We start from the raw sequence: 22,548 nt of genomic DNA, 5'->3' as shown, positions 1-22,548 counted from the left end.
TCCTGCAGACAAAAATCGTTTAAAGTATGTTACGTACATATATCGCTTAATTTTTAAAAGAAGAAAAAGGAATTTTCTAAAACAGTTCAGCACCGTAGGTTTTAGCAAACGTTACTCAAACAGGACTGAGTAGCGCATTTGTTGGGGACTATTTAACGCTGTGGATTTATACACATTTGGGCCTGAATATTTACTGCTGCAGAACTGCGTATGTTGGGCTGCGTCAAAATCAACTACAGGGTGTTGTGTTCATTGTAGTGAAGGAACATGTCGCCCAGTGCAACAGAATTTCTCATTGTGGTTTTTAATAACACAGAAAAAAAGGTTATATCAGACAACACTTGTTAGCTGGATTAGTTCCTTGTTGATATTGGTCTTGTCATTGTTGAGAAAAATATCACCGACCTTTAAAACGAAATGAACCAAAACAAAATAGAATAAAGTAAAACAGGATAAGTTAAAATGAAAAAAATCAAGATAAATTTAAACAAAATAAAATTAAACTATTGCATAAAATAAATAAAATATTACTACTGTTAAAGCCAAGTTTATTTTTATAGCACCTTTCAACAACAAGGCAAAGTGCTTTACATAAGACATAAAAAGCATTAACACAACGTATTAAAGATAATATAAAACGACACAGTAAAGCAGGATTTATAGGAGTAAAATAAAATAGATGATAAAAATAAAAAGAATGAGACGGACTAAACAGGAGAATAAAACTTTTGCTTCAGTTACAGTGCAGTGCAAGATATGAGTAAATGGTCCCAGAGTTAATTTAATAAAAGGCACTGCTGTGAAATATCACATGACACCCCCTCATAAACTTGCTCATGAAATGATCACCTTCCCAGGATGTTTAGCCAAGGTATACGTTAGAGCAGGTCTGTGCTGTCTGCTACTTTTTTGAATATTCTCGATGACGTTTTTTGGACTGCGTCTGTCTCTTCTGCTGTGTTTGCGTAGGTGACTAGGTAACGGTCTGTCGGACTTCACCTTCTCTGCAGCATCGCGTTTAACTTTGGTCATCATGGGCCGAACACCACACAGAGGTAGGCCTTCTCCATGCTGTCTTTCTGGTCGTCCAGTTGGACTTAACCTGATTATCAAATGTACTAGCAGGCTTCGGCACCAATTTGATCACAAAGCAAACTCGCAACAGGATCGAAACGCTCGCTGATGTTTCCCATCACATAATTTCAGTTTTTGGCTGTTGTCTCTGCTTGGCATTTGTTTTGATTCTACTCAGAACTATTGCAATTGCAGGTCTGTGGCTTTCATTCTCACAGTAATTACAGTCTGTATATCAGAGGCTCCCAAACTCTGATGAGCGGTTCAATCACCGTTTTGATTTCAGATCAAAAGGAGGAGAAGAAGGAGAGACGAAGCAGCATCACAGCAGGCTCTGCCCTCGACAAATCTAATGGTTGGCAATTCTGATCTCTGGCTTGTTCCCCTTCATTGTTGCTCCTTTTCATTTATGGTCCAACCGAAATCTTTTTTGAGTTAATAGCTTTTTTTGATTCAGCCAGTTCTCTGTTAGTGCTTGCATCAACAGTGACCAGTAACCTATTAACCAGTACCCAGTAACTAGTAACCTAAGCGCTCATAAGTTACATGTTAAGCTCTCTTACAAACTCTCTCACAAACATTTATTGGCATGTTTCTTACAAACCTCCATAAACTGTGCAGATTTAGCAGCTGTGGCATAATCAAGCATGAAATGTCTGTTTTCCTCTCTGCAGTCTGTTTTACAGCCAACAATTTGTTAAGGACCACTATTTTTATGATTTACTTCAGTAAGACTTAGTTTTGTAAAATGCTGAAATACTGGTTACTGCTTAGTGGCTGAATGCCTACACATTAAAACTTGCTGAAAAGTGTTTCTTAAGCACTACGGAAGTTTTTTTTCCGTCCTAAAAGTATTTTGTGAACTCAGCCTCGATTTGTTTGGGTCAATTCATTGTAGTACAATTTAGCACTTGTAGTTTACGGTTGTCACCACTGTGCTTTCTCTCACACTCTGCTATAACAGTCTTTCAGTAATCGGCAGTTTGTTTCCGCTGTTTTTTTGTTGCTAGAACCGTTCCGTTGGGAAGATTATCTGAGAGAAACGTCCTCCATTGCAGCGTCGCCTACTTGCTTCAAACAGGTAGCTGTTCATTCACATGCATTTTTAATGTCCCATATCATTTAAAAAAAAATATATATATATATATTTTTGTTTGTTTGTTTGTTTTTTTTTTTTTTTTGTTTCCTTAGATGCATTTTCAATATTGTTAAATATTGGACAAGCATGTTCATTCTGATGTTGTGTAAATAGCTGTTGCTTAGTTGGAGGTGTTGTTTAAAGATAAGTCTGGTGATATTCAATGTTTTTCTTATTGTCAAGACCAAAACCAACAATAAATGGATCTTTCTAACAAGTGTTTTCTGTGCAGCCAAAGCCGAAATACCCTATTTACTCCTGATAGTGAAAATTATTTGAGCTTTTTCTGTTTTGTTTTTTTTTTTAATCGAGAGTTTATGTTTGTGACCCATTTTTAAAGATTTATGTCTGCAGTAGGAACAAATGAGCTGAGAACCACAGACAGACAAGCACTGAGAAAAGCACTAACACATTGCTGGTTTTGGTCTTTTCGTGGGAAATGTTGACAATAACAGAAATGAAGAAAATTGCCAGCCTTATCCTTTATTTACTGTAAATGAATTCGAAGTCGCACTGTGCATAGTTCTCTAACCTGTCAGATTATATCAACCCTTCTAACTAGGAAAACAGTACTACTCAAATGAAATCCAAATTCAACAGTGTTTTCTTTAATATTTCAGTTCATACTGGTATGTAAGTAGAGTCAAATTTGATGAGTCTTGTCCTCACAACACAAACGGCGTGAAAGTGACTGAAGGTCTCTTTGTGTCCCTCACCAGTCCAGAGTCCCCCCCTCCAACGACTTCAAAGCAGGTATGAAGCTTGAGGCACGGGACCCTCGCAACTCCAACTCAGTGTGCATTGCAACGGTGATGGGCATGATGGGTACTCGCCTACGCCTGCGTCTGGATGGTAGCGACAACACCAACGACTTCTGGCGGCTGGTCGACTCGTCAGACATCCAGCCAATAGGAACCTGCGAGAGGAACGGAGACATGCTGCAGCCACCGCTGGGTGAGGGTCTTTAAACCAACATTTAGACAATTATGTATTTTCATGTGACTTTTTCGGTTTAGAGTTTGTGAAATGAAGTGAAATATTTGAATAATTACAGTTCTCTTCATCAATAATAAATGCATACACACTTCATTGAAAATATACTGTTATGATAACATTATTTGCTCCTTAAGGCGTGGACACATTCATGGCGCACTCACAGTCGGTGTTTCACTTATTTTGCTTGATTAGACTCATCAGGGCTGTTGGGGCCCTTTCCAAACTGTGCGCAACTGACAACTTGCTGACTCTCCAACTAATTTTGCTGTCCTCTATCATAGGCCTCCATCACAGCAGACACTTTGAGTTCCGATAGGGGAAAAGCACAGGTGTTACTAATAACATTAACAATGGCTCTGTTGTGTTCAAGCGTCCCCTTAAGTCGTGACGGTGTGCCAGTGAGCCAGCGTGCACAGAGCCGGGACCCTGAAACTGAAACGGCTAAATGGAATTCAGCCGTCATTCATTTGATTATGTGCACCCGTGTTTTTCCTACTGTGACACGTCAAAATGTGTGGGGTCTATAACTAGAGCGAAGCAGAGATTAGTGAAATTCTAATAACGTAATGGGGAATTTATTTAATATTAATCTTTAAAAAGGTGTAGTTGTTGTGTAAATAGGCATTAAAAAAAAATCAAAGTACTTCATAACACCGATGCAAAAATCAGTAATGCTTTATTTTAGAGGTCCACCATTTCCTAATTATTACTTGAAAGATTCCTGGAAAGAACCATGTAGATTGGTACTAATAACAGGACAGAGACAAAAGTTCTGAGACTCACCCTCTGTCTTCTGAATAAAAGTCTCAAGGTCGAGCTTAGCAGTCAGAAATAACTGAAGCTATACCAACTGATTTCTCTTTTTTTTTTTTTTTTTTAACTATAATTAATATCAAATTATGTGGTTCTTTCCAGGAAACTTTAGGAGATTATTTGGAAATAAAGTAGAATTTACGGACTTGTAAAGTAAAGTGTTATCAGATCCAGTATTAACATAAAGAAGTTGGGCTTAGGGATTGTCAACAATAGCCTTACACACCCAGAAATATGAAAGGGATAGGCGCCCCGGTTCTAACAGTACTTTTTTTTTGACATTGCATGCAGGTTTCAGGATGAATGCCTCCTCATGGCCCATGTTCCTCCTGCGGACGCTGAGCGGAGCAGAGATGGCCCCTGCCTCTGCTTTCAAGAAGGTAAGGTGATCCCTTCACAGTCGATGTTGAAGAAAACTGTGGGTTCCTTTCCTGTTTTTAAATGAAGACAAAATGAGGGAAACACCTCATTTATCATTTAAATGGATAAATAAAATAAAAATTTCTTTAGGGCTGGGATGATATTTGTTACAATTGTTTAAATCCAGATTGAAAAATACAAAAGGTTGTAGTGTAGTTAAAATTTTTTCTTTTTGTGATTATTGCATTGACCAGCACAGGCACAAGGGAGAGCCAAGCACCATAGTTTAGACACGGTGCCACAAAAGAACATTTATTAGCATTTATCATAACAAAGAGTGGGGAAAGCAGCATTCTGCCAGCAGAGGCAAGAAAAACAGGTTTTTGAAGTTGCTGTTTAGTCTCAATAAAAATGTAATTAAAATTTCTTTGAGCTTCATAAGAATGTTCAGATACTTTCAAGATTTTTTTTCCATGAATACTGAGTTAATATTGATAAAAAGAACATTTTTGGCGATGATAATCATACTAACAAATGTTTATTTTGGCACATAATTGACTTGATCCTCATGGATTACTTTTCCCTTGTACATAACTATTTGCTCGACTTTAAAACAGAGATGCTGTGAATGTGCAGTATTTATTTGCTTGTTTATATGTATACAAATATTTTTGTGTTTAGGAACCAGCCAGCCCTGCTAAAAACTACTTCCAGCCTGGTATGAAGCTGGAGGCGGTAGACAGGAAGAACCCCTACCTGATTTGTCCCGCCACAGTGGGAGAAGTCCGAGGTCAGGAGATTTTCGTGATGTTTGACGGCTGGCGAGGCGCCTTTGACTACTGGTGCCCCTTCGACTCCAGAGACATCTTCCCCGTCGGCTGGTGTGCCCTGACGAAACACAGCTTACAGCCGCCTGGAAACTTCTGTGAGTGCTCCTTTGATTGTTTTTTTTTCTTTCTCTTGTCATGCATTGTGTGAAAATGTACAGTTGTTTTTTTTTTGACAGATAACTCATGGAAACTGTGAGTTGGACATGTTTCCAGCAGTTTTTGTGCCTCTAGAACAACAGATGATAGAACGGGTGCTGATACCGTAGGTTTCCTCTATAAAGGTGATAATGTCATTACGCTTTGGATCATGCATAAATATGCATCCAAATACAGAGAAAAAAAATTTCTTCCAGCTATAATTCCATAATGTTTCAGGGTGTAATTTTTATACCCATATTAATAGCCCCTGTGTGTTATGTTAAAATCAAATTAACAGTGTAATTAGCTAAATTAATTATGTTTAACAGACCATAATGATTAGAAAGGGATATTACTGCTCATGTGCCTATTGAGTGTGACTGAGGTTCTTATAAAATTCGGAATATGGCTGTTCATTGCAAATTATTGCCCTAACAATCAGAAGGTGCTCATCTGGGCCACTACTAAGCTAGTTTATTGTTCTCGTTCTGACTGTAGACTGGTGTTGTATCACTGACGGTAGAAGGACATTATCCAATGTTTACCACTAGAGAGCAGCACAAGCACAGCCCCTGGCGCGTCGGCTTCCTCATTACTGGCCGTGTGCTGAGTTGTGGCCACTGGCGTCTCATCTCTCGACTTTGAGAGAAGCAAAAAAAAATCCTCTCGATCGCTCTGTGCTCTCACCTCCCCTTCATCAGCCTTGATACTGGGGGTCATATTTCTCCTCAGCCGCGAGGAGCAGCGGGAGGCAGACTTGAGCCGTTATCAAGACAGAGAGGCCTTGTTCAGAGGATCTTGAATCCAGAGAGCCTCGTTGTGCTGGTCGCAGTTTCCCTCTTTGAATCAGAATGTGTCTCAGACAGTCTTCATCAGATTAGCTGGCCAGCTCATACTTTATTTATTTATGTGTTTGTTTGTAACTGTGTCCTCAAAATTTTGTTTAGTTTATTAGTTTATCTTCATTTTCAGAGAGCTTCTTCTGTCCAAATTGTTTGATGGAGGGTAATTAACTGTATTTATCCAGCTATCCAATGTGTTGTGGCATAAGTATAAACAGAAGAGTTTAGTAGGTGGTCCTTGGGCTTCAGCTCAGTCAGTCAGGGACACATTTACTATTTGATGATCATTATTTTTAAGAATGATTTATTTTAATTTTGTTAACAGATTCATTGTTTAGTCTTTAGAAGGTTGTGATGATCACATGATCCTAAGCCCCAGGTTGACATCTTCAGATTGCTTGTTGTGTCCGACCAGTAGTCCAAAACCCAACGAAATTCATTTCACAAAGATGTGAGGGTGACAAAGACAAAGCAGAAAAGCAGAAAATCGTCGCATTTGAGACGCTGAGACCAATAAGTTTCACATTTTGAGTTGAGAACTGGTGCTGATGAATATGACCACGGTTGGCGGAAACTCTAAAACTAAACATTTTCATTGGTAAATAATAAACCAAGATGTTTTTCTAGTACCGTATATCTTGAATATTAAGACAATATAATATAATAATATAATAACTTTTAAAAACTGAATTGTGGGAATATCAAGGTGAAAGAGCTTTCCCAAGAATTTGTGACTGCGTCGTGAATGCGTGACTGTGTGGTTGATGTGTCTTCAAGACAAGAAGTAATCTTTATTAAGCAGACCACAGTATTGAAGACTAAAGTACTACATTTTGCTGTATTATCAACAAAATTGTGAGAGTACATTTTTATGCAGAATATTATTATATTACTGGATCATTATGAACTAACATAAGCTTTCATCATGTACTGCTTTGTGGTTTGATCTGTAAATATGTATCTTCTTTGATAAGCTCATCTTGTTCTGTATGCATAGTATTTATCTCCAGAGTAACTCGTGAATGTAGCCGTTAAATCAGTGTAGTGGAGTAAAAAGTACAGTGTTTGCCTCTGAAATGTTGTGGAGTTGAAGTATAAAATAGCATAAAATGAAAAAACTTAACTTGAGTAAATGTACTGTTAATACATGTACTTTTTAATGTAACTCTCACCACTGGTTATAAAAATAATTGAAGATAATGAAGATAATTTTAATCAATAATGTTACATATTTTTGGAATCTAACAGAAAGAAAGCAAATGTGGTGAATTTATTTTTAGGGATATAAATTGCTCAGCAGTTGCTACATAACTACATTATGAAGTAATTATCAAAGGTAGGCTACCGTGTTAGTGTCAGTCCTTTTATTCATATAATAGGATAAATATTAGAAGATAGTACCATTGTGTGATGTCAGACATTAATTATTTAACAGTTAATTATCTTTTAGGTAAATATGCATGAATTATTTCAGGGATAAGAGGTGGAAGGAGAAGATATAGAATTTAGTGAACATTTACAAAATGCAGGACACTTGAAGATATTTGTTCTATTGTCCAGATTATTAAAAGGGTAGAAGGACTTAGAAATAACCAAGTCGGTTTGGGAATGTTGAGGCCTGAATTTCATTTGTGCGTCCTGCGTGTGTTTTTTTTTTTTTTTTTTTTCCTCTGCTCTGCGCTGAGTTGGCTGGCTTGCTGGTGGGGTTGTGACCCGCAGCTCTGACCCCTCCACGTCGAGTCTGCAGAGTTGCGTGAACAGATTCAAGATTTTGTTCTTTTCCTCATATTTTAGTCCTGCTTTACATAACCACAGGCTGTTTTTTTTAATGTGTTAGTTCGCACTGCGCTTCCCATTTTGCCCTGTTGAACGATGCGGCAAAGCCACTTGGCAGCCGGAGCAAAACATCAATCACTGATTTTTCCACAAAGATGTAGATGTAGTCATGTGTTCCCAGAGACGTAGGACGCACGTCATCTAACAGAGAAATGCTCCAGTCTGCTATAGGGACATCTTATTTGTCTTATTTTGCATCAAAAGGGTTTTTTTCATTCTCAGGAAATTAAATATGAAAGATACGCAAGATGTGACCTATTGTCATAACATGGGTTTTTGATAGTGTAGTTTATCTGGAGAAAAAATTGTGTTTTTCATTGAAAAGTATATCTTAGATCTCTAAATAGCAGCAGGGAGAAAACATCACCAGAGATGCCAAAATTAATGTAAATATAGTTTTCACGTTTGCTTTTTTTTTTTGGTTCTCTTTATTTTAGGAAAGTATCCTCATAAAATCCTCAGATTCTTGTGAGCTTCATCATGTATCCTCAAGTAATTGTTGATAATCGAGAATAAATCACGTTCACATTTAGATCTTTCGGGAAAAAAAAGGACCATTTACAAAAATTCAGTGATGTTTACTTTATTTTTTCATACTTAGAGTTCTGTAAGTACCAAAATCAATCATAGATAAATTTTTTATCATCTAAATAACTTCTGGGAAAAAATGTCTGTTTTGAGATATTTAACCACACATCATTCAGGTATTTTCTTTAAAGAGGAGTTGTATTGCCTGTGTAGTTGGATTTTTATAACATCACAGAAGCTGTTTTATTTGCTGGTGGCTTTGTAGAAAATGGTTGTTCTTTGACCCAGTTTGGAAACATGTATATTATTTTAGTTTTATTTATTTTGTTGATCCTCATTTAATCAGGTAAGTCCCAGTGAGGTTGGGAACCTTTTGCAAGGGAGACCTGTCCAAGGTAGAAAAAATTAAAATTTTCCAACAAAGCAACAGAAAAATCAGGCAGTGGATATAACAACACTAAGAAGAGATAACGATAGTGAGGATATTAAAATGAGATAAGAAAATTCACCATAAAACACACACTGCATTGTCACGGACAAAGGACGTGCCGCTGTCACCCTAAATGGCACCGATACAGCTGTAACTTCTCAGTTGACCTATTTTCATTTAGCTTTTGAATTAATATTTCTTTATGTTAAACGTATTTGTTGGATCCGTGACACAAATTTTTTTTTTAATTTGTAAATACTATAACTAATTTGCGGGGGATTCTCCTTCTTTGGCAGCTTCAGTCCACTGTGACATTGGCCGAGGAATGTAAGAACCTCATTCAGACAAAACACTCCCCTGTATGTGTCTGTGGAAATTAGAGCTTTAGTTGATATTGTTAAAGTGTGCAGGCAGTACTGAACTATTAATTATCAATCAGGATGTAATTATATGGTAATTATGCTCAGCGGTTACAGGAGTGTGTCGCTATGTGCTTTGCACTAATGCTGAAGCTTAATGTTCAAGGTTTAGCTGTTTAGTTTCTTTGGCAGATATTTAGGCATTTGCCATCCATCAAAATCACGTTGACAAATGGCGCTGGGGGGAGTCTTTTGATTCTGGAATTGGAGGTTTTGATAAAGTTTAGCAGGTGCAATAAATAGCAATCACCCACATGTTTGCTGTTACATTACATCAACTCCCATCCAGCAATTTCCTCCCCTTCACCCCTGTTGTTGTTGGTTAGGGAACATGCGGCTTTAAATAACCCAGACCAGCAACCTTGATTAATCTGAGGTGTGTGCACCTGTGTGTGTGTGTGTGTGTGTGTGTGTGTGTGTGTGTGTGTGTGTGTGTGTGTGTGTGTGTGTGTGTGTGTGTGTGTGTGTGTGTGTGTGTTTGGCTTTTCTCCTCTTGGTTGATGGATGACAGCAGTTAAATGCCTGTCCGAGCTTGTTCTCAGTCCTTGGGCAGTGAGGCACTCATGTTTACAGCTTCCATCCAGTGTTTATGTATCGATACACCAGAAAGAGTGTAGTTCCATACAAGACTGTCTGGACAACATCCTTGTGGGTCAGAGGACCTGCCGTGACAGGATGTCCTTACTTCTGCTTCTGAGCCCACCGGGAGCCGATTTCATGAAGATATTTTAGACTGGTCTCTCCTGTCAGGCCATTTGTAGTTTTGTTCTTAGATTAGTCGAATGCTAGTTGTAAACTTTCACAGAAATAACGACTGACTTATTCTCATAAGACTAAACAGTTAGCCTCCCTACCACCAGGCTTGCTCTGAACTTGTGGGAGTAATCGTCATCATCAGTTTCTGACTTGTAAATAGCGCTCACGTCAACATGCGTGTTGCGATTAAGACTAGGAAACTCAGATTTTTCTGAAAGTGTCGACATATCCGACTTGGCAATTACTAGTACAGAGATGCCTCAAAACCAAACAAACACGGAATCCTCACATCAGCCGAAGGCTGTTGTTCAATGTAATTAAACCTAAATTTACTGGAAATGCTGTTATATTGAAATATAGAACCTTGAGGACCCAGTTGCTTTATTTGGAAAACTGCCCTGAGCCTGACTTTTGAGTAAGCAGAAGTACTGAGTCCCACCACGGTACGAAGACACAACAGCTCAGCTCTTTTACAGGTCTGCCCTGCACTGAGATTTTATAATACTGGAAGTTTTCTGTATTGTTGTCCATAATTTTTGCCCACGTAATTTTCCCAGTAAAATGTTCTTGTTGAGTTCTTCTAGAAGACAAACATTTTCTGCTGGAGTGAACAGAGCTGAGTGGTTTGACGTGGTTACTCATTCAGCCACGTTTTTTTTTTTGTCTGAGAAAAAGTCTTCAGTTACCCAGAATGTGTCGCAGTTTTGTACCGCTGAAGATAGTCCAGAACGAGACAGCTTTGTGCAACGGATAAATTCTGACAGCTGTCAGTCCAGCATCAGGTCTGTGCTTTCAGATTTACCCTGTGCGTGAGTGCAGTTGGGAGGGAAAGAAAAACTGGAAGAAAGGATGATGTAAATTACCAGACAATAATGTTTGTATGCGTGTAAGTGAATAAATAGGGCTTGGTTGAGGTGTTAATGAGCTGGTAATTAGCTGTGCATGTGAGAGAAGGAGTGAGAGACTTGGTAATTACTACTACATTTAAAATTTCTAATTAGCTATCATCAAAATTGTCCTGTTGTGACCCTGCTACACATTTTAGTCAGAACTTACAAAGGATGCCGGGATTGGTCGTCTGATTAATCTTTGTACAGTGAGTGTAAACTTTTTAATTTTATTTTATATGTTTTTATTTGGGTGTGATATGTCTCAGTTAAATTGGGTCAAAATGCAGGATAATGCTTTCTGAATAATGCATGAAGAATACAGCCTGTCTCTATGTTAGCAAACAGACAAGTGGTGGTTGTTTTTGTCCATTTAAGACAAAGTAATAGTGAGCTTACATTCTATATTTGGGCAAACATTATCTTGTAGACATGCATTTAATTTTCAAGATACTTGATTAATGTAGACAGAAACAAGATGGTAAGTAAATAATTTTGACGTAATTTAAGGTATTAGTATCAAAAATAATCAAAATTACATCAGCACATTCTTTTAAAATATCAAGTGTATAAATTTATTGCTGCCTTTTGCTGTAACCTTGTAGATCTTCTTTTATTTCACCATCATCAACCGTCTTTGAAATTTGGCCGTTATAGATGAAACAAATCTTCTGTGGGAGTCCTCACAAGAATAAGCATGAAAATGTCAAATATTTATTTACCCATAAGCTTTATCTCTTTAAGAAACACGATGCTGCACACATTCGTATCAGAGCGTCTTTTTCCTCTCTCGAAACTGCAAGGTTAGCGCTCCTGTTTATCCGTTTAGTAGCAGATTAAGATGTCTTTGACTGAGAGGACTTTTCCCATGCAGGCTTCCTCTGACTGCTCTGCTCCACATTGTTCCAGAGCAGGAGTGATATCCGACTATGCCACTGTTTCCTGATGCTGGACCTGGCCATCTTTCATCAGGGAATGTCTGAATAGGCTAGGGTTACACTGAGGGGGACCTCCTTCTGGGCCGTGAGAGTGTGTGTGTGTGTGTGTGTGTGTGTGTGTTGAGAGAAAGCTCGCTTATGTGTGCACCAACTCCAGGAGTTTTCCCCTTTTCACCCTTTTCAATCAGGACTCTTCTGATCCAGTTTAACCTTTTACCCCCCACCCCTCTTCCCATCCCCCATGCACTCTTGGAGGCCCACAGTTAACCCCTCTCCCTCGTCGTCTCCCCCTCCCCGAGAGGCTCGCTGAGAAGCAGGTGACTGATGTAGACTGTCGATAGGGCCTACAGATAACATGAATAAAGGGCTCAACTCACCCCCTCCCTCCCCACCCCCCACGGCCCACCACTCACCACACCCACCCACCCTCCCACTCTTCCTTCCCTCCCTCCCTCACCATACCCCTCCCCAGCCCCTATGCAAATCTAAACATACACCCTCCTCCTCGTCCTCCTCCTCCTCCTGCTCATTCATCGGGAGGGAAGCTTTGCATGCTTCAACCAGCAGAAGAAGCAGCAGCAGGAGCGGCAGCGTGGGCTTTGTTGTGGACTACTGCCGGGAGAAAAGAGAAGGGAGAGACAGCAGAGAGAAAGCAACTGATAGAGAGACAGAAAAAATAGACGCTGAAGTATTGATGAGGAGAGTGTTTGCGAGAAAGTTAGGAAGAGGTGGAAAAAAAACGCAGAGTGGGAAACAAATCAACACTGGCTAAAAGAGAGAGGGTTGTTTCAAAGAAAGAACCAGGAAGCAACTGTACTGAGCGAGTAGTATTGTTACGGACATTACTATAACTACTGCTGCCGCCACTACTACTACTATTACTAGTACTCCTACTACAGCGAAAGCCACAGCGGTAGCAGCGAAGTTCTGCTTTTTGGTGAGGATTTCCTGGTGAGTTTGATATATATTTACAAAGCTGTTCTTTTACATAAATGCAAAAAAAAAAGAAAACTTCTCGTAAGGCTCACAGTTTATATTACATATTTCGTTTTAAAGATTATTTCGTGATTAGGTCTAAGAGATGTAGCATACTGAAATGAATTGCAGGAGGGCACATTTATGTAGCAATAACATGTTTCATGAGACTACATTTTCTGCGAGCGTATGTTTAGCATCAATGAGTATTGCACGGAGTCAAATGAATTCAGTCAATGATTTCAATTTAGGAAGTAGTAATAGTGTCTTAAAAATTATTTCTTGTTTAGATTTGATAATTCTGTCCATGAAAAGTTTTTTTTTTTTTTTTTTACTAAAAAGCACATTCTTCAGTGAAGGACAAGCCAGCTGTTCAGATAAAAGTTCTGTGCAGCAGCCTCCTTGTTGGGTGTAAATGATTAAAGCTGCTGTTTCACTGTTTTCTTTGTCTTTTGGAATGACTTGCATTCACTCGGATTCATTGTGAAAGACTAGTGGCCATTGCTAGTCAGGCAGACTCAAGAGTCTGACGGTTTAACAGTAACGTTGGCTGTAATTAAGTATGGAGCTGCATGTGTTTTTGATCATGCATTTTTGTGTGTAAAGCCTCAGGAATTAGTTTGAAAAAGGCTCAGGAAAGAGTTAGTGGATATCAAAAATTTTTGGTACCCTGATTTTATGTCTTTTTATTAGATCCAGTTTTATGATGAGTACAAAGGTGAATATCCACGCAAGTCACAGTAGAACAATAGTGATTTTAATCACTATTTTTTGATTTGTGTTTCGCAGCTGGAGATTTTGTGCAGGAGAACGATGTTGTCGTCACGGTTGTACCTTGTGGCCTGAAACTATTTAAGTTACTTCCCCTCCTCTGTTATCTGTGCACAGTCTCACAAACCTGAATATGCAGTTCATGAGTTTCATACTGCTACAAATTCGCCCTAAAGAACATCCTGTGCGTGTTTGTGGCTGAATGGACTGTTTCCATTTAGAGTGTATGGGGTGTGTGTGTGTGTGTGTGTAGGGGGGGTGTAATTAGATGAGAGGCAACCCTGTGGTGCCCCTCCTCCCACCCCCCACAGACAGCAGACACACTTCTCAACGACCCCGTTCTCATGCGTGCAGAAGACAAACACACACTCACATCTCATATCCACACACATGTAGGTTTCCTCGGGCTCTGGCTTACACAGGTCAACGGGTCGAGTTGTAATTATATAGTCCTGATAACTGCCATATGTCTTTGTTTTGTTGCACCGTATGCATGCTAGGGTCGAGTTTTTTAATTTTTTTTTGAGGACTAATTATTTTTCGTTTGTAGTTCATCTGAATGATGGATATCTAGATATGCACAATTTTTTTGTACAAATTTTATTTGTACAATATTATTCACGTGTTTACCTTAATGGTTTTGCATGTTTTAGTCAGTTTACTACAAATCACATTTTACATGAAATCTAACCATTGTGCAAACCAGTATGCTGTGTTTTGATAATTAATTAATTGTTTATTTTTTGGGCAAAAATACTAGACATTTAATTGTTTTAGCTTTGTAAAAGTGCAGATTTGCTGCTTTTCTCCGTTTCATGTCGTTTTCAATTGAATCATTTTGGTCTGCTGGTTGAAAAAAACAAGAAATTTGAAAAGGAAACTTTGGGCTCTAGGAAATTGTGATATACATTTTTCTAAAATTTTTTGGCCAAAGTTAATTGAGAAAGTAAATGGTGGATAGAAAAATTGCAGAAAAATGTACCTGGTTTGGTTATTAACCCTTTTATAAGCAGTCTCCCATCCGTGGCTCAGTTATTAAGTCTATGAGGCCAAACATTGTTCAGACCCACTGGGTTTTAATTTAAATTAATGTCGAGAAGGTTTCCATAGACACCGACTATGTTAGGCTGCATTTTAGGGAAACAGTGTATAAAACGATGCACAAGACACTGTGGATATTTTCATTAGATGAAATGGTGCAGCCATAACAAATGCAGCGTTTCTGGGTTTGAATATTTCACTGTGTAAACATCATGCAGCTTCAATGAGGAACTTGAACAAGCTAATACAGAATTTATGTGATGCTGTCAGACAGTGTGGAATGAAATTACTTTATAAACAGATTGTCTTTGAAAGTTGAAGTTAAAATGCAGATGTGATTAGTCTTTCTTAAACAAACGTGGAGATCAACTAATATATGGTAGAATATGACATTAATCTGTAGTGTAGAAATGGTACATGTTGCTTTGGTGGCTGTCACATAATGTGAATGGATTAGATTTTCTGTTTTACAACCAGGAAAGATCAAAGAAGGCCCCTGACTTGGATTTCCTACGGTGAATTAAAACCCTCTGATACCGATTGGTACCCTGCAAACAAATTTTGATCTGCCTTTGTAGGGCTTATGGCTTCTAGCTCCGTGTGAATAAGAGTGCCACTGTTGCGCGCAGGTCGTTCTCGCTGTCCCCCGTGAGCCACTTTTTTGTGACCACTCCCGGTGAGCAAATGAACTCTCCCCTCTGAAACAAAACACTGCCCTATTCTACGCCCACTTTCACTCATTTCCCAATTAAGCAGCTTTCAGGGTGCGCCGGCTGGCCCCTCAGAGAATACTGTAAATCTTCCATAGTCGCTCCATAACGCCTCAGTGAAGGAGGCTCTAATGAAAGCCTCCTTCCCCTTGAGAGTTTCCACATGCAATCTCAGGCCCCTGCTCTCACCAAGCAATGCGTTTGTTTTGAAATGGGAGATGGTTATCTTTCGCTTTTCCACCTTTTCTTTCTTGCTCTCTCATTTTTGCTGTCTGCCTGTCACACATACCGTATGATGATTACGTGATCATATCACAGTCACGCTCAAGCTAGTAAAGACGGAGGCAAGGTGGAGGTGCCACCCCTTTTTTTTTCTTCACAACAGTGGCTCTTGCCTTTTTTCACCCTTTATTATCACTTTCTTTATATTTTAACACTTAAGCTGACATTTTAGAATAGTATTTATTTCCTGAGCAAAGTCTTTAAGTTGGAGGTTATCTCTGATCAAACAGGATGCTAGATTGTTTTTCAAGTATTTTTGGGGACATTTTTTCTTTTATTTGGATAGTGACCAGAAGTAGGAAACAGGGGGAGTAAGATGAGGGATGGTATGCAGCGACGGTTTACAGCTAGACTTGAACCTGGGACGTTATGATTACATGATCAGCATTCCAAAACACGTAGGCCACCAGGTTTGTCCAAGGTTTTTAACATCGGCGTAATGTACACAGTCTAACTGACATTCCAGCCAGGCGGATATTATAGCCCGGTTGTGGCGAATCACAGATACAGTGCCTATAAAAAGTATTCATCCACATTGGGTAGTTTTAAAATTCAATAGGCATAAACACCTTCAGGGGACTCAAAAACTCACACATCAAAACCCAAACTAATAAAGTACCTTCAAGTGGTTTGTTTCAATCATAGCACCTATTTGAAAACACTCAGATACATTAGGTGTTTAAATTTATGAATAGGACAGAATGGTATTTTCTAATATTGAAGCAGGCAATAAGATTTAAAATTTCACTCTACAGCTGCCAATATGCTCTCCAGTATATCGGCATGTGTGTGTAGGTCAGCTGACGAGTAATAAGAAATGGCTGTACAATGCTAAAGTCAATTTTTGAACGAGTCCTACCAGGTGACATAGATAATGGTTGGAAAAAGCTTTTCCTGTAGCTCCCATCGCTTAGACAGAAACAAAAGAGTACAGGTAACAAAGGGAAGATTTAACACAGAAAGATGAGGGTAAAAGGCTATTTTAGCCATCAAAAATTAATTCTTAACACAGGCTGCTTACACCACACATTACTCCATCTAATGTATATTAATGCTCAGTATAGTTTATCATAGTTTTCCTAAAACATTTAGAGGGTGCATTTTATATGTTTGAGTCTCGTGTTTTGTTTCTCAACTTAACTATATTGTATTGTTATTTTTAATAACCAAATTCAAAGGATCCTATGGAAAAATATTATGCTATGTTAAATGTTTATGTATCAAAAGAGAGTATTTGCTGATAGACTGTTGTCAGATTTTTTAAATATCCCAGTGGCATCGGCCCCAAGAATCCAATGCCTTGCGCTGTTTATGGGAAAGAGGTTAAATCCAAACATAATCACTATTTTTGTTGTGTTGCTGGAAGCAGAGGGTTTGATGAATCGTCTAGCAGGCAGGTCTCCGGGGGCCCGTGACTTTTGACTCTGAGTTCAGTGTAGGGAGGGGCTCAACACAAAGGGCCTGCCAATCTCATAATCCAAACAAATCTCCTCTGCGGGACCACTCAGCCATTCATCTTTCTCCGTCTTTTCTTCCCAAATTTCTTTATCATATTTGGATAAACTGGATAAACACCTCAAATACAGTCCCTTACGGTGTGGTTAAATGTGACATATCTAACAGTGCAAACGGTGCCTGTTGATTCTCATGTTTTTATTTGAAGCCTATGTGTATGAAAGGAGGGCAATATGTAACTAGGAGGATTTGTTTGTGTGTGTGCTTACAAGATGACATTTTTTGCTGCAGATTTGGAATTTATATACTTTAAAATATGTATTACAAAATTAATGGCCAAATTAATGTCACATTATCATTCTCTCGTATAATCTTTAGTGCAGGTAAATCTTACTACAAGAATAACAATATATTATTTATCTCTCTCTTTCTATCTGTCTCCCCCCCATTGCCCATTTTTCCAGTTACCCTCCCTGGTGCGCTCCTCGCCCCAGTTTCTTCCACTTCAGCCTCCCTCACTACACGTCGCTCCTCTTCCAACTCCTTTTCCTCCATGCAGACCTCGTACCGACTGCCCAACCCCTTGCCACCCCTCCCTGTTCGCAAGGGTGTCCGAGGTCGTCGTCCCAAGTCCCAGACTATTGCTTTGCTGAAGGCAGCGGCCGAGGCCGCGGCGGCAGCAGCAGTAAATGGAGCATCACAGAGCCCTGCCAGAACGAGCTCTGAGGCTCAACTGGCCCCCAGACCACACAGGAAGAGAGGCCCCAAGCCCAGGAACAAGGTGGGATGTCACAAGAGTTGTAATCTGTTATGCTGTGGGCCAGTGACCCTGCCATTTTTTGTTTTATGTATTAGGGCAGAAATTATTTTGATAAAGAGGAGACGATGTCAGAGGTGGTCCGTTTGAGAAAGGAAGGGGAGGGGGTTTGTGATTGTTTATGCATGACAAAAATGTAGTGAGGAGAACAGCTTTGCTTTACAAGCTGCTGTATGTGCTGCTGTGCAGTCTATGTGTAGTAGTGAAAGAGTTAAGCCACACCTTTTAATAAATCATTAACTACCAGCCTTTGTAGGTTACAGAGAGTTAATGAGATAGGGTTTGTTTGTTTTTTGCTCTAGAAGAAGCCACGGGTGGTGCAATCCCTGGGGTCATCATCAGTTACAGCTCCGCCTCCAGAGACCAGACTGAGTTCCGTCCATGTCTCAGCGGACAACAACCATAGCAACAGCTCAAATGTAGTTTGCACAGGTAAATTGGATGCTTGAATGTGCACTTATGTATATAAGGTGGGTTTTAGCAGCTCTGTGGTTTTGAATTCTAGCTTATTTAACTGTTAACTACAATGTTATTTCATTGCTTTGAAAAGGATGAAAAAGTCTAGTTTTCTTTGTTCTTTACTGATGTTTCCTCTCTTTGTGACTTCCCAGTTTGTGTCTATGTGAACAAGCATGGCGACTATGGCCCCCATCTTGATCGAAAACTAGTGCAGCAACTCCCGGATCACTTTGGTCCAGCTCCAGTCAATGCTGTGCTTCAGCAAGCCGTTCAGGCCTGCGTGGACTGTACGTACCAGCCGTCTGTGCTGCTGTCATTCCTACAGAGCCAGTCCCACACAGGAGGAGAGGTCATCAGAGGTAAATACAGTAAACACCACAGGATATTCTCTCTGAAAGAAGCTTGGCAAACAAGGTTTCGTCTTCAAGTTGCTTGTTTTGTCCGAGTGACAGTGAAAACCCAAATGTATTCAATGTGAAGAATAGATAAAACAGAGAGGAGTAACAAATCCTCACATTTGTGAAAGTGGAATGAGCAAATGTTTGGCACTTTGCCTGAAAAATGACTAACCATTAAACTGATTGAATTGATCAATTTTTTTATCCTTTAACACTGATTATTCAACTGACTGTTTCAACACTACTTCAGTGGAAGTTAAACTACATACATACTGTTAAAGGAATAGTGTGAAAAGCATTAGGGGGGGAGGTTGATACTGCTCTCGTGTCTGTACCTTAAATACCCAGCTACAGCCAGCAGCCAGTTAGTTTAGCTTAGCATAAAGACTGGAGACGAGGGGAAACAGTTAGCCTGGCTCTGTCCAACAGAAACAAAATCCACCTTTGAGCAACTCTAAAGTGCACTAACGTGTTACATCTTGTTTCTCATTCTGACAAAAGTCAAAATGTGAAAATGACAACATACTGATATGTGAGTCAATCCTCTCATCTGACTCTTGGCAAGTAAGCAAATAGGCATATTTCCCAAAATTTTGAATTATTCCTTTAAAGTCATTTCTTCAGAAGCAGTGCTGGAGAAATTCTAATATATTCCTAACACCAAATAACCTAGATAGGCAATCAGCCAGGTGAAATTGGTTTAAGCTCACACCCAACGGATCATGAATGTTGTGTGTGTGTGTGTGTGAAGAGAAAGAGAGGAGGAATAAAAGACAGTGCCTGTGGCAGCAGCTGACGTGAGCACTGTTTCTGTAATCAGAAGTGGCATGTGCGTCTAACCTGGTTTGGGATTCTGGGATTGGGTCTCCCTTAGGGGGCCAGATTGGGAAGGCTATGGGTGAGGTTGGGTGGGGAGGGGGTTTTTAATTTGTGGATTTGTGCAGGCTTGGCTTGGGTGGGAGGGTGTAGTTCAGTGTGAGATGGGGTGAAAAATGTGTGTGTGCGCTTATAAAGGGAGGGTGCAAACCCTAAACCATCTGCTGTTTTTCTTTAGCTGTGATTACATACAGTGTGTTTGTGTGTGTTTGTGTGTGTGTGCGGTGTGTGTGTGTGTGCGCGGGTGTGTGTACAAACAGCACACACACTAAAAGCTGTTTATGATCTGCCCTCCAGTGCGGTCAGAGCATGGTATCCGCTATGTGAAGCTGCCCTCCGCCTCCAGTGCATCTTCTGTGCTGCGGTTCCTGGAGAACATGTGCCAACATCTGGAGAGTGACAGTCTTTTCAGCTCGCAGCCGTTCAGCCCCTACAACAACAACAACAACAACACACGCTTCTACAACAAGGCCAAGTCAGGTCAGGGTGGCAAATGTGTGGATGGAGTAACTGTGAAGGGAGGAAGTGTAGAGCTAAAATATTAAAAAGGGCAACGGTACAGTTTTTAGCTAACTGTAAACTCCAAAATAAAAACAACAACTCACCCTTGCCTATGTGCTAAACTGACAGCAGAGTGTTGACTTCCTCTATCTTTCCTACGTTTGCGTGGTTATGAATATACAGTATAACATTAGGATATTGAATCAAAGCTACAAATAGCAATGACAGGAAAATGTAATTCCCGGAGCAAACCGATCGAGCAAAGCTCTTTTCTTCTTACTTGTAATGCTCAATTCTCAAGTTTGTGATGGCTTTTCTATTTCCCCCAACATGTTTGTCGTGGTCACCTTTGTTTTTGTTCTTTTTCTGCTGTGTGGTGGCTGGCAAACTATGAAATGACTCACTGCCACCACCCACTGCAATGGAGTGTGTTAGTGGTATATTTGCTTTTACGTGTTGCTTGGGGACACACAAGACTCAAGGGACCCTTTTGGAAAAGGTAGGATTAAACGGCCAAATGAAAATAACAGTGGTTTTGGTACAATACTTTTGTTGCTTGGAAATCTAACTTTTGTTTTTCTTGAGAAAGAATTTACTTTTTGTACTTTAGAAAGTTGCATAGTTTCACCTTAAGACAGACACTTTGTTTCCTCAAGTTGTTCAATAGAAAGTCCCACCTCTGCCCCACTAGCCTGTTTCAAGTTTCATTCCATTTTTAAACTGATTTCCTTTTTTCTTCAGTTTTCCATTTTTAAACTGATTTTCTTTTTTCTTCAGTTTATCTGAAAACAAAAAACGATATAACAAAGACAGCTCTCATGACGTTGTGATGCCAAAAACAGAATTGGCTAAAAATCTTTTTAGTTTGATGGAAAATCGTTTTACAATTGTTGCATGAAACACTGCCATTTTCTGTTATGCGATCTTATCAGAGGTTCTTAGTCCCTGATGTTTTTTACTTCCATTATTCAAGAACTGAGAAATTGCCGAATGAGTAAAACTTCTCCTGAGTCTTCCTTTCTAAGTCAGTCAGTTTATGACTGTGAGTATAGTCCAGTATAGTGTAGGAGTTTTTCTGTTCTTCTATTTGACTTCAGTCTCTATCTCTCTCAAACCCTTCCTTGAAACAGAACCTCCACCCCACACTGAGAACGGCCTGTCCAATGACGATTCCACAAAGGATCCCGCTCCCGGCACGCGCTCCATTCACGCCGCATCGGACTACAGAGCAACGAAGAAGGAACGGTCGTATTACCCTGGACACACACACACACCGCCTCCTCTACGACGCGTTAGCTCCAACCCGGCTGAACTCGGCCCAATGTGTACCCACAGACGAGTGGAGGGTAGGATTAAACACACACACACACACACACACACACAGCGTTTGCTACGCTGACAGCATAAACACAAATAGAAAATACTAACCAGAAATTCCGACTTGAAGACTGATAAAACACCAGGTGACTGCTTGGCAGTGCATGTCTTTGTACTCCTTCATGAGAGCGTTGTGCAACTCTGGAAGGGTCATCACAGCGGCAATGAGTTACTAGGTAAACTGCAGAATGCAAGAATGCTTCATGGTAAATAAGATTCTTCTTTCTGTGGGTGTCCTCGGTCTGATTGTCTGCTTATGTGATTGGCCAACGCAGCACTTTGCCCGATGACACCAAGTTGCGTTGCGGTTGAACCAGAAACAGCTTTATTTCCACACGGCGCAGTATTGTTTTGGAGGACCCTCCGCGCTGCTTAGATGCACTTTCCCCATTTAAATGAATGAGAAGGGCTGCAGTTTTTCCACGCACGTCGGAATGAATGTGGCCTGAATTTCACAAGTTTCAAAGACATTTGTAACCCAAGGCCTCGTTAACATCTGACCTTAACGCTGATAAATAAAATCATGAGCAGATGGTATATTTAATAAAGGTGTTGGGTATTAGTTTGATTTGACTTTCCTTTCTCTTGCCCCTCACAATCTACAGCAGCTAGCTCAACAACAGGCCCAGACCATGTGAAACAGGACAAGGAAGGTTCAGGGAACGACGCTTCTTCCTGGTCAGTGGACGATGTCATACGGTTCGTCCAAGAGGCTGATCCCCAGACTCTCGGCCCACATGTCGAGCTGTTCAGGAAACACGTGAGTAATTCATCCATAGGAACTTTCTTCTTTGTCCCGTTTAATGTCAACAGACTGCAAGACTAACACTGGTTTTCACTCACTGTGCTGTATCATGCAGTCGCCCGGTTAGATTAACTCTTCCTGAGCTTTTAGTCTCCA

General features: G+C 39.9%; 1 protein-coding gene across 1 annotated transcript in view; it reads left to right on the top strand.

Annotated features, from left to right (window-relative positions):
• The window catches only part of scml2 (Scm polycomb group protein like 2), a 28,863-nt gene that overhangs the window by 4,054 nt on the left and 2,261 nt on the right, over positions 1 to 22,548 (top strand). Inside the window, exons 2-13 of the mRNA XM_040123624.1 lie at positions 970 to 1,055; positions 1,361 to 1,429; positions 2,085 to 2,155; positions 2,932 to 3,166; positions 4,313 to 4,401; positions 5,063 to 5,306; positions 17,684 to 18,000; positions 18,339 to 18,468; positions 18,648 to 18,854; positions 20,067 to 20,249; positions 21,401 to 21,616; positions 22,253 to 22,407. Coding sequence (XP_039979558.1) covers positions 1,034 to 1,055; positions 1,361 to 1,429; positions 2,085 to 2,155; positions 2,932 to 3,166; positions 4,313 to 4,401; positions 5,063 to 5,306; positions 17,684 to 18,000; positions 18,339 to 18,468; positions 18,648 to 18,854; positions 20,067 to 20,249; positions 21,401 to 21,616; positions 22,253 to 22,407 — 1,938 coding nt within the window. The 5' untranslated portion in view covers positions 970 to 1,033. The remainder of the gene's footprint in view (positions 1 to 969; positions 1,056 to 1,360; positions 1,430 to 2,084; positions 2,156 to 2,931; positions 3,167 to 4,312; positions 4,402 to 5,062; positions 5,307 to 17,683; positions 18,001 to 18,338; positions 18,469 to 18,647; positions 18,855 to 20,066; positions 20,250 to 21,400; positions 21,617 to 22,252; positions 22,408 to 22,548) is intronic.

Source organism: Xiphias gladius, chromosome 1 (assembly GCF_016859285.1).
Source record: "Xiphias gladius isolate SHS-SW01 ecotype Sanya breed wild chromosome 1, ASM1685928v1, whole genome shotgun sequence".
Taxonomy (NCBI): Eukaryota; Metazoa; Chordata; class Actinopteri; order Istiophoriformes; family Xiphiidae; genus Xiphias; species Xiphias gladius.
The sequence above is the reverse complement of the archived record's forward strand: the minus strand, read 5'-3'. Positions and strand labels throughout refer to the sequence as shown.